General features: G+C 52.4%; 1 protein-coding gene across 5 annotated transcripts in view; it reads left to right on the forward strand.

The window, feature by feature from the left end:
• The window catches only part of Poc1a (POC1 centriolar protein A), a 106,568-nt gene that overhangs the window by 40,460 nt on the left and 54,003 nt on the right, over positions 1–12,105 (forward strand). For all 5 annotated transcript variants that reach the window (XM_036193182.1, XM_036193180.1, XM_036193184.1 and 2 more), the window contains exons 7-8: positions 624–739; positions 6,388–6,521. In XM_036193182.1, coding sequence (XP_036049075.1) covers positions 624–739; positions 6,388–6,521 — 250 coding nt within the window. The remainder of the gene's footprint in view (positions 1–623; positions 740–6,387; positions 6,522–12,105) is intronic.

Genomic DNA, 12,105 nt, shown 5'->3' on the forward strand with positions numbered 1-12,105 from the left:
ACTCCTCTTTCTATAAGCCGGGACTCACAGGCAGGGGCCCCTCCAGAGTGCCCGAGTACCGAGGATAGTGCATTGAAGGCTCCTGGCCTGTCTTCTAGAGATAGATGGATTAGTAGTCTTTGTGGCCCTGGTGGACCTTCCCACCTGTGCCTCAGTTGGCAGGACCTGTCTTGGAGCTAGCCCTGCCAAAAGGAAGCTCAGAGCAACTTGGCTGACTTGTTGGTCTGAAGATGGCTGTTTCCACTTGTACTGAGAACCGAGCAGTGGGCTGGGCATGGTTACACACTTGTAATCTCAGTCTGAGGAAGGGAGGTAGGAAGATGAGTCTGGGTACATAGTGAATAGCGAGCTGTTGTCTCAAAGAAACATCGGGAGGGAGGGAGGGAGAGAAGGGAGAGAAGGGAGAGAGGGAGGGGGGGGGGGACACGGTCCCTGATAAATCTACTTTACTTCACTGCTGGCCACTGATGTCACCTGCTTCTTGGTCTTTCTTGGCCACCTGGTGAAGAATCGTGTTCCAGGTTGAGGGAACTGGGTGGACAGACAAACAGGGACAGGACACTTCTGGGTCCATGCTAACCTAGGAGGACCTCTCAGAGCACGTGACCATCCTGTCTCCCCAGCTTTGTCACCTATGTGGACTTCCACCCCAGTGGGACGTGTATCGCGGCTGCAGGCATGGACAACACGGTGAAGGTGTGGGATGTGCGGACTCACCGGCTGCTGCAGCATTATCAACGTGAGTGGTGGACAGTGTCCCAGGCCCACAGGTAGCTCTGGGGAGACAGCTAGTGCCAGGCTTGTGGTTCATTGCCGTGGTGATTAGCCAGGCCCAGGCCCAGCCCTGAGCTGGGAGGAATCCTGTGGGTTAGCCAGGATGAATAGTTGGTGCTATAGCTGTCTTGGCTTGGCATGTTGATTAGGAGGTACCCTGCTATGGGATAGCAGACTCACTACACTGTGGGTTTCTGGCTAGGACTGTCCCTAAGGGCTACTTCTTGAGAGCTCCCATACTATTCATTTCTCCCTGTGATGACTTCCCAGGGTCAGGAAGACAGGGCTACCCATAGTGGTCATTGTTGGTGGGAGCTTGGCCTCATGTTATTCTCCACAGATCTGCCTAGAGCCATGAACCAGGTAGAAGATTGACATTAACTCCGGCCAGGCCCCGCTTCCAGGCCAGGCCCTGCTGCATTTAACTGTCCCCTTGGATGGCAGAGCAGTCCTGGGAGCTGAGCTCCAAGCTCAGTCTTTTTTTTTTTACCTTTCTAGAGCTTTATTGGGAGAGAAAGGGGGAGAGATGGGGAGAGGGAAAAAGGAAAGAAGGGAGGGAGAGAGAGACAGAGAGAGAGAAGGGGAGAGAGACAGAGAGACCGTGAGGAGGGAAGAGAGTGGAAAGAGAAAAGGCTTTTTTTGTTTGTTTGTTTTTTGAGACAGAGTTTCTCTGTGTAGTTTTGGTGCCTGTCCTGGATCTCACTCTGTAGCCCAGGCTGGCTTTGAACTCACAGAGATAACGCCTGGCTCTGCCTCCCAAGTGCTGGGATTAAAGGCGTGCGCCACGCTGCCCAGCCTGGAGCTCAGTCTTTAGCACTCGCTACCCAGTATCCCCAACAGCACTTTCTTGGTTGCTTCTCAGATGTTGGACCACTTTCTTGGGTTACTGAGGTGAGCAGAGCTTCTGGAATGGGGAGAAGTTCCTGGTTTGGGACAGGACAGAGTGGAGCGTGGGTTCTGTAGCCAGCTTCATGGATCCCAGCCGTGTGACACTGGGCGAGTTCAGTTGACCCCTTGGAGCTCTTGGACAGTGATAGGTTCATCTTACACTGATTACGTATGATACGGGTTTGCGTTAGCTCGAGTGAAGAATGGAAAGTGGCTGGCACAACATGGCAACAGTGACCGTGCCTGCTGCTCCTGGCTCTCCCCGGGATTTGTCTAGGCATACAGTACACAGCATCACCACCAGGTGGCAGGCCTTAGCCACGAAAACCAGGTCTTTCCTATTCCAAGAGCCTAGGCATCTGCCATTGGTGTTCTTTCCTGGCTTCTAGAGCAGAACAGCAGTGTGCTCAGCCTTCCATCTGGAGAAGTGTGGGCCTCCCTCGGGCTCAGAGACTTCTTTTTTTGTTCCAGGCCAGGCCTAAGGAAAGGCCTAGGGTTGGAGACTGGACATTATCTCCACGGTGACTGGTGAAGGCGGCAGAGCCAGGAGGGCTTGGACAGAGAGATGGGGGCAGGAAAGGGACAAGGGCATGCAGCAGCCAGGCATGCCGCAGCTGGGAGTTCAGGCTGTGTTCTGTGAGGGGTGATCCGATGAGAGAGGACATGCAGGGATTCTAGTGCAATGCTTGGTGTGCTGTGTGCCACACAACCCCACGCTGGGAGAAGAGGATTTCCAGCTGTCTCCAGCAGAGTCTGAGTCTCCCTGATGGATCGGGGGAGCCTAGAGCTGGTGTTCATGAGTTATAGCAGCATGCACTCATTGGAAGGACACTGAATGCCACCTCTAAACCTAAGGTTCCAAATCCTCATGGTTGGCAGCTTTGGGGCATGACACTCAAGGAGCAAATGGATGAGGGGCATTTGAGAGGACAAAGTTGAGTGAGATTCTGCTAGGGTGTGTGTGGGTGATAGACCCTGGCCGATGGTGCATGGATTTCCATGCCCAGTGTAGCAGGCGTCCGAGTGCAGAGGGGTCAGACCAAGGGGACCACTTAAGTACAGTGAGTAGAGGCAGATGCGGATGCTGTGGTGGTGGAGGATCCCACTGGGCCCTGGGATCTGGGACATGAGAAGGGCCAGTGCCGTAGCCTGTGCTCTTATTATTGGAGGACCACTGAAGAGCAAAGGTCTCCAAAGCAGCCAGACTGAGAACCATGGGATAGCTGGGGGAAGGCAGAGCCTGAAGGAGAACAGGGTCTCAGGAGGAGGCAGGCAGGAGGTGGGACAATAGAGAGGAGATGGGGGAAGAGGCCTGTGGGTCCTTAAGGGAGTGAGCTTGGTCATGGGCAGAAGGACAGCTCAGTGCTAGCCGAGCTAGGAGGTGTGTGGACTTGAGTGAGCATCAAGGCCTAGTTTCGAGTGGACCAGAGTGCTTGCAACCCACAGGTTCCTCTGAAAGCTTTCAGTGGGTGATTGCTGCTCTCCTTGCCACTTGGGATGGAACTCCTGGCAAGGCTGTAGGGTCATATTTGTCAGCTGTCCTGGTGTGTGGTGGAGCCTTGTGGGGACTTTTGGCACCCTATAAACACAGCCAGCTTCCTCCTGAGTTTCTCACACAAGGCTGTGGTACCTGGTAGGTGTTCACAAGAGAGCAAACTCACCCCTGGTTGGTGGGGGAGAAACACCTCTCACTCTGCTGTCTGATGCTAGGCTCTGGATAGGTCTGCTCAAGTCTAGGGCCTACCCAGAGAGCCCCATGGCTAAAACAGTGCTTGGGAGGCACACACCTCTTCAGTGCACCCATAGGTCTGTTTGGAGGCTGATTGCTCAAAAGGCCCCTCAGTACTGTGGTAGCCAACCTCTGATCTCTCTTCTGTTGCAGATCCCTAAGAAATCCTAAGGACGCAGTGATTCCGAATGTCTCCCCTGGTGATGCTGGGTGGTTGCCAGACACTTCTAAGTAGCTTTCTGGTTTGAGAGGCTGATGGGCTCTTCTAAGAGAATGTAGTTAGTACTACTGTAGTGTGCACCGGCTGCCCCATGGTCATGCTTCCTGCTCTTGACTGAGTTGTTGGAGTCATGCTTGCCTCAGCTCTGAGCTTCAGCATATGACCATCACTGTTCATCTAAGGCTGACTGACGGTCCTCCAGGCAAGGAGGACTATCAATGCAAGGAGCATTTCTGATTTCCCAATGCAGTATGGGTTGGTGGAGCCCTGGGAGTGCCATTTCCCGTGGAGGTGGGTTAAGTGCCATATGCTCAGAGCCCACATTAAGACTGTTCAAACATCTGAGCAGCAGCCCCCGCCATCCCAGAACTTAGAATGTGCTTTGTGGTTTACAGGCATGTGCAGGTCCGTGATCCAGGCACAGGCCTGGGTGACAAGCCAGACATGGGCATTTCCGCTTCCTCCACAGAGAGCATGAGGCTTGCCTGTAGCCACGCAGCTGAAAGGCAAATCTAGCTCTTCAGTAGGAAGGGTTTGGGAGTCTGCCCACCATTCCCACACTGGGTCCTACACACCCTAGTGTTTTACTCACAGGGTTTCTAGGAGAGATAGTTTTCTTTTTCTCTTCTTCTTTTTCTTTCTTCCTTCCTTCCTTTTTTTTTTTTTTTTGGTTTTCAAGACAGGGTTTTTCTGTGTAGCCCTGGCGGTCCTAGAACTCACTCTGTAGCCCAGGCTGGCCTCCAACTCACAGAGATCCGCCTGCCTCTGCTCCTGTGTGCTGGGATTAAAGGTGTGTGCCACTACCGACCGGCAGATGGTTCTCCTGACTGGCTTTCAGCAGGCTTGCCCTTGTCATGCCCAGGAGTTGGAGTTGAAATTCTTAGTCCTGAGTTCTCTGGTCACTGCTTCCTAAAAACATATCCACACCCCCCACCCTACTGAAGAGGTGTTTTTTGTTTTTGTTTTCGTTTTTTAATTTCTTTTATTTTTGTACATATGGTATGGGTGTTTTTCCTGTATGTCTGTCTGTTTGCTGCTGCTGTCTTGGTGGCTCAGGGGAAGCCCAGGCTCCCTGAGCATGCCTCACGGTGCTCACCTGTCTACCACTGTCCTTGCTTCTGCTTCCTTTCTTAGGTGGGGCTTGGGTGGCCTTCTTTTGAGGGCAGGCTGAGGGGTCTCCAGGAGTGGGCTACAGAAGCCTTCAGATCTTCTCCAGGCTGCCTCCTGGAGTTGTGTCTTTGGAACGTGTTGTTCAGATATAAATACCAGATTACATAAAGCCTTGGCTGTCTCCCCTAAGTGTGCTTGGGAACATGTCTCCACACTCCCTAACACATCAGTACACCAGAGTGGTTAGCATCTGAGGCTTCCTGTGATCCTCGTGGGCTCTGCTGAGGGCCTTGCAGAGGTTCCTACATCCTCTCAGAGCCCAGGGGAGAGCCTGGCTTTTGAACTTGCCTCTTTATTTGTGGCAATGCCAACCTGTCAGGGTCACGATTCTCTCAGCTGCTCTGGTCTCTTCAGTAGAGTAGTGGTAGTGAGCAGGAAGGTATAAAGCTCTTTGCAGCAGCTGTGATGAGCAGGTCATGCTTTGGCTATGATGTTGTTCCTTCCCCTTGGGGACTACGTGGCTCTGCCCATCTCTACTAGCTCCATATACAACATGCCTTCAACCTCAAGGAAGGGCTGCGTAGCCTCAGGGGCTTCTTTCTGAACAGCCATCCTAAGTAACTGCTCCCTCTCCATTTTCTGAGTCCCACTTGGGGCCAGCCACGGAGCCAGTAGTGAGGCACTTGGCTTGGTCTCTGATGGAGGTGGTGATGTCTCAAGACAGCAGATGGGAGTCTCAACGCAGCATGTAAAGGAGAGGGTGAACTGGTGTGAGGCTTGTGTGTCAGGAAGGGTGAATGAACAGGGCCCAGCCAGGAGTTTATCTTCAAGTTATCTCCTCAGAAAGCCCCCAGGGGAGATGATTTTAAGTGGAGAACTTGAAGATCAGGGACAGGGCAAGAGACTTCTAGGCCCACTGGGAACAAGGGGTGAAAAGGCTTTACAGATGGGCAAGCCACAAAGTTGGGGTGACTGATTTTTGGAGAATGAGGGACACCAGAATAGATGGTAGGCTTGGTAGGGATGGTGGAGAAGGGAGTCATGGGTGCCAAATGGGTAAAGTCGAAGGGCACAGGGCCAGAGGGATACCCGTGCTGGCACTGGGGTCCAAAGGTTCAGTTGAGATTAACTAGTGGCATCTGCATGCCAGCCCCAACAGTGCTGTGGTGCAGATGAAGAAGCTGCCCGGGTCCGTCAGGGTGACTGTTTAGGGTCACAAAGGCAGGCCAGTGGGGAGACAAGGATGGGAGTTCAAGCCCTGCTGGCCCCTGACAATCTGCATCTTCTGCTTGCTCTCCCCACATGAGTCCTGTCCTGCAGGATAGCACATTGTATTGTTTTGTCAGACATTCAGCACTCTATTTGCCTCTTCTCTTCCAGGTTCACTAGAGTGTTAGGGGAAAGGAGAAGGAGCGTGTGATCCTCTTGCTTGCCGTATCTGTTCCTTCATGGTGTCCCCCTTTGCCTGCACTTGGTCCCTATCCATAAATTGTGCCACTCTCCTGGAAAATCCATGTAGGGTTCCCTACCTCGCTAAGTAATGGCTGTTCTAGCCTGGCCCCCCAAGGCCAATGCTGAGGCACTGGTGACTCTCAGTGCCTGTCCCAGGCTTCAGCTGTGTTCTGCGGGCCTCCCAGCCAGTGCCTGATGGCTGTCCTTTCTCCAGTACACAGTGCAGCCGTGAATGCCCTCTCCTTCCACCCGTCGGGAAGCTACCTCATCACAGCCTCCAGCGACTCAACCCTGAAGATCCTGGACCTGATGGAGGGCCGGCTGCTCTACACACTCCATGGGCACCAGGTGAGGGGTATTGGCATGGCGTGGGGCGGAAGCACAGCTTTGATGCAGGTGCATGGCTAGGTTTCACCTGACGGGGGGTTCATCTGAGGGGCCTTCCCCTGGAGCCCACTGTGGTTCCATCTCAGCCTAGACAATGCAGTGAGATGCAGAGATAGGTCTGGCATCTGCAGGAGCTGATAGAGGCCTTTTTTGTGACCTCAATTGATTGCTGGGGTTGAACCTGATGTGCCTGAGAAGGGAAAGGGAGTGGGGAACTTAAGATTGGGAAAGGTGTGGGCTGAATGAAATCAGTCTCCTAAAGGGCTTAGGCGCCTCAGTCTGGTGGTTGAGTAGTGTCTTAGAACCCTAGTCACCATTGGAGTTCTGAGATGCACTGATTTCCATGACCTCAGAGACAAAGACATGTTTTTTAGAGGTTGGGGCAAGAGAGAGAATCTGCATGTTTGTTTAGGAATTCCTGGCATTGAATCAAAGGAGCAGAAGCTTTCTGTCTGTGTGGCTTCAAAGAGCATCGGCCCTGTGAACAATCTGGTCGATGGTAGCAAGTAGATGGCTCCTGTGGGTCATCTGCAGGAGTTGGGCTGCATACAGTTCTCACCAGCAGCTGGCCTGGGGCCAGGCCTCTCATGTACAACCCCGCCAGGAAGTTGAGATGTAGCTGTTTCCTGCTAAACAGATCAGTCACCAAAGTGTCTTCTGTTGGAACATAGTCACCATGTGCAAGTGGGGGAGAGTGTGGAGTTCAGAAATGTTAAGTGTGACCTTTTCTCCAGTGTGAGCTGGAGGAAGGCAGGACAAGAAGTAGGTTTGGTCCTCAAGGGCTCAGGGTGCTCTGGGGGAGCTTGTGTAACCTGGGCCAACAGCCAGGTGTGGAGTCTCTAGCGTAGGGCTCCCAGAGCTGTTTCTGTTGGAGCACATGCAGGCCTTCTGACCATGGCTCAGAGGTGAGGACATAGCCTTTTCTTCTTTCTTGGGACCTGAAAGCTACTTGTTTCTCCCCTAGTGGTGAGCCCCTGTCTTCCCATGTTGAGGAGTAGGCCTGTCTTCCCTGGGCCACCACGCCAGGTGCAGTGCTCAGTGTCCTAGGATGTAGTGACTGCAAGCCAGTTGCTTAGACTCTCGTGTAACCGTGAGGGCCCATGAAGCTACCTCTCCCGCTCCCCGTGGACAAAACAAAAGCACTTCTCAGAAACAACTCGTAAGCAGGTGCTTACAACTGACAGTCCAGACTTTCCCTCTCTGTGAGGGTCCTTTGAATGGTGGACTTCTCGCAGCCCGAGGACACTTCAGTGTGGGTTGCAAATGTCCTCCCCAGTATTCTGGTGCATTAACCAGCACATAAAGGCAGAGCTGTTGATGTTGTTTTCTCTGCAGCTGTCTGGCATCTGCTCCCTGCTCCCTGAGTCAGGCAGGAGGGACATGAAATGGAGGGCATGGCCTACTCTTTGGTGCTCACAGCTTGGGCTGTGGAGGACTGCAGTTAAGGCAGAGGAATTAAACCACAAGGACAGACCGAGTCTTGTAAAGTTCTCGGAGGGCTGGATGAGAGTGGGCGGGCCCTGCCTGTCTCCCCAGCTCAGATGACGGAGAGAGTCAGAACCTAAGGCCCAGATGTTTTGCTCTGCTCACCCTATAAGCCCCATATCCACTACAGAAACAGGGTTTTTGTCACCGGTTTTACGAGCTTCTCTTGTTGAGGTCTCTGACACCTAGCCCTCTTTGGGGGTACTACCAGCCCAGGGTATCCCCTAGGCTTGGCTTCTTCAGAGTTCTGTAGGCTGATCAGGAAGCCAGGGTTTGCCCAGATTCTGCTCCATGCCCACGTTTCCCAGAATCCCAGCTCTTTCTAGAGATACCTTTGTGTTCTTTGTCTGCCCCCTTCCTCTTCAAGGCCCTTCGTGAGGCTCCTGTACACTCAGCTGGTGGTGGCTGCTCAGTGCTGTTCTCCACAGCCAGTGTCCTCACCCCTGCATGATGCGGTAGCAGCTTTGAAGTTTCTTTGGGGCACTTACTAAAGATATAGAGTGTTTCTGGTTTGAAAAGTTGAGTGTCAGGGCAGAAGCAAGGGAGAATGTGGTCAAGGGTGCTGGAGAAAGAGCCTCAGTTGCACCAGCCCAGTCCAGCTCACCTGCCTGGCCCTGTTTGGAGAAAGTTCAGTGTCAGCTTCCCAAAAGGGAGGATGTTATAGGTAAAACAGCCTTGATTATCTGGATAGTTGGTTCAAACATAAAGCCCACCAACTGGACTGAACTCTGCTTATGGAGAGCTGTGGCCAAGAGTGGAGTTGGATCCACTCCATCCCTGGAGGCTGCTCTGGGCTCTCTGTGACTTGAGAGGGTTTGTCAGCTGTTATGAAGCAGGTTTGGCTAAGCTCCATGAAGTTCTCTGTCTTCATCTCTGGCTAAGTCCTTGAGAGAGGGTCAGCTGGGAGCCACATCACAAGAGGCTGCAGACCACTGGGCCCCAGTCCCACAGGTAAGCAGTCTTTGGGGCCCTCTGCTTGTGAAGTCCATTCCCTGCCTTGATCTTCTAGAGGTGCAGGTGGGCTCTGGTGACTTGAGCATTTGCATTGTGTTCCAGGAGGTGATGACTTGATGGGGGATGAAGCAGAGCTGTTACCAGCCCTCCCAGCTGGGTGTGGCTTAGCAGCTCTAGGGCTTGTATGTGGTTCCTGACTGCCCAGTGAGTCTGTCCTGCAGATAAGCAGGATGGCAGATTTGAAAACACTTGCAGATGGGTGACACTGAGGCCTATGTACGTCTCAGGACAGCAGAGCTGAGATGTTTCTGCTGCCCTCACTTGCCAGCCACATGTGGCTTTGACATCGAGTTGTGGTTTCACCCTTGGCTCCACATCACTAGCCTGGATAAGATGGCAGCAGGCCTCATGGCTGCTGTATCCCAACTTTATTGCTGTGTGACCAACTTTGGGAGGTCCAACTAGTGGCAGTTCCTAGGCGCAATCCTTAGAAAGCTGTCACAGGGAATTCCATTTGGCAAGCAAGCGGGACAGCAACTAACTTCCTTCCTTCCTTCCTTCCTTCCTTCCTTCCTTCCTTCCTTCCTTCCTTCCTTCCTTTGTTTTTCAAGACAGGGTTTCTCTGTGTAGTTTTGGTGCTTGTCTTAGATCTCCCTCTGTAGCCCAGGCTGGCCTCGAACTCACAGAGATCTGCCTGGCTCTGCCTCCCAAGTGCTGGGATTAAAGGCGTGCGCCACCACGCCCGGCTGACAGCAACTTTCTTATACTTCCATTTCCACACATGTGGGAGGAGGGCGAGCACAGGCTGAGGGTGGAGCCCTGGGGAGGTCAGCCTCACAGTCATATCGGGAAGCAGCCCTCCAAGAGTATTGAGGGGCTGTGCATGCTGGAGAGCTGTGCTTCCATGTCCTGTCATGAGGGCAAGGCCTAAGCGGGCGCTTTTGGGGAGACTGTAGGGAAGGGTCCCACGTAGGAGGAAGAAGGGTCAGGGCTACAGTGCTTGGGTGGTGTTCTCATCTGGGTTGAGGCCACAGCTGCCTCAGTGTATCTTTCCATTGTCTCCTTTGGCACAAGGGCATTAGCACGAAGTAACTTGCCAAGCACCAGGATAAGTCAAGATCACCCAGTCAGCCTTGAGTTTCTTGGAGCTTTGTGGGGATGTAGAAGGCCGATATCAGCCAAGGAGTCTGACCATGTGGTACTTTGGTCATTCTCTGGTGTGTGATGGGTCAGACTTCCCAGCGGCCCACTCGAAGGGCATTCTATATATGCAGCCTCCCCTGTTGAATATAATGAAATATTTATGAACCCTTAAGGGGTTCAATATAGGGTGAAGGACCCCTATTGTGAAGCTTAGAATCTCACTGTGGAGTGAGGGGCTTACATTGTTGGGCAAAGAACTTGCTTTTTTGGGTGAGTGGCTTACTTTGTTGAGCTAAAGGCTTACTCTGGGTCAAGGGGCTTGCTCTTAAGTGAGGAATTTGCTCTGTGTGGCTGGGGCTTGTTTTGTGTGGGACGGCCCCCTTCTGGGGTAAGGGACTTATTCTGTTGAGCTAAGGGCTTACTTTGTGGATGAGGGGCTCTTACTATGAGCTCACTCTGAGGGGTAAGCAGGGTTGGTTGTTGTTGTTGGTTTTTTGTTTGTTTGTTCGTTTTTTTGCTTTTTGTTTGCTATAACAAAATGCCCCCAAATTCAAGCATGGTAGCACACAGTAGCAATGCCAGCATTTAGGAGGCTAAGGCAGAAGGTTTACAAGTTCAAGGCCACCCGGGCTGCTAGTGTGCTGTAGCCTCAAAACAATAACTATAATTAAAAAAAAGTCTCAAGTTGGGAAATTTATGAAGATCAGAAGCTATTTTCTCATGCTCTGGAGATGGGGAGGTCCAAAGTGAAGGTGTTAGCCTTTGGTGAAGGCTGTTGCTGTTGCTGTTCTCTGCTTTCAAGGTGGTACCTCGATGCCACATCCTTCAGGGGAGGAATCCTGTGCCATGTATTCCACCTCACTTGGCAGATAACAGGTGGGCAAAAAAGCCAAATTCCCTGTGTTCAAGCTCTTCCATAAGAGCCCCTAATCCCATTTAAAAGGCAGAGCCTGATGATTCAACTTCCTCTTAAAGAATACTTTGGAATACTGTTGCTTTGGGGACTAAAACTGGCTAGAAATTGGCCAGTTTATTGCAGACATAAAGATTTCTGGTATTCTCATGTAGATCCGACTTTGGAACTCAGAACTACATAGGGTCCATTTTACAGTTCCTGTTGCTTGGCATCTGGGGGCATGTGAGGATGGCTTTTCTGAGGTTCTGTGGGGAGATTGCTGAGTGACATGGCTGACAGGCCAGAGAGCTGGCTTGGACTTGTGTGGGTCCTGGCCTTTTAACACTCTGCCTTAGCTTGGAGCCTCTGAGCAATGGTGGAATGCAGCGGGCTGTCTAAAGCCTCCAGATGAACCCTAAGTGGACACTGCCACTCTTCTGGTCAAGTCAGCTCCAGAGAGGGGCCTGCCCTGAGTCTGAGGCTTGGGGAGTCTGCCACCCTGGTGGCAGTTAAGCAGGGAGGAACGAATCCCAGCTTGTCTCTCCATGCAGTGCAGATCTGGGGAAGTGGGAGCTGTAAAGGAGCTGCAGTGTGGCCCCCTCATTTTACGTCAGGGAATACCGGCAGGAGAGGGAAAGGCTTTTCCATCAACTGCAGCTGTCATTTGAAGCCTCGTGCCCTGAGCAGGGCCCTCCCAGATCTGTGTGGCAAGTGTGGGGGTAAGGTGCTAGAAATATAGATTTATTTTTCTGTATTTTCTGAAACCTAGTCTTGAGCCATGCTCATTTGGCTTAAATCCCCTAGAGCTATTTGGGAGAAGATGGTGGGTGGGCTGTAGGCAGAGAGTTAAATCTGGTATTAGTGGCTGTGCAGTTGGTATTCGTGTTACTGCAGAGTATTACTGTGGAGTGACTGAGCTGCACACCATCCGGCAAGTGCAGACAGCTACCCTGGTGTGGGTGGGAACACTTGCCACAGGCCTAGGCATGGGCAGAGGCTGCTGACTGCACTCGTGGTGGGAGCTCAGGCTTCTGAGGGACCTACACGCGTATTCTTTACACTTGGGCC

Source organism: Onychomys torridus, chromosome 7, assembly GCF_903995425.1.
Source record: "Onychomys torridus chromosome 7, mOncTor1.1, whole genome shotgun sequence".
NCBI classification, from domain to species: Eukaryota; Metazoa; Chordata; class Mammalia; order Rodentia; family Cricetidae; genus Onychomys; species Onychomys torridus.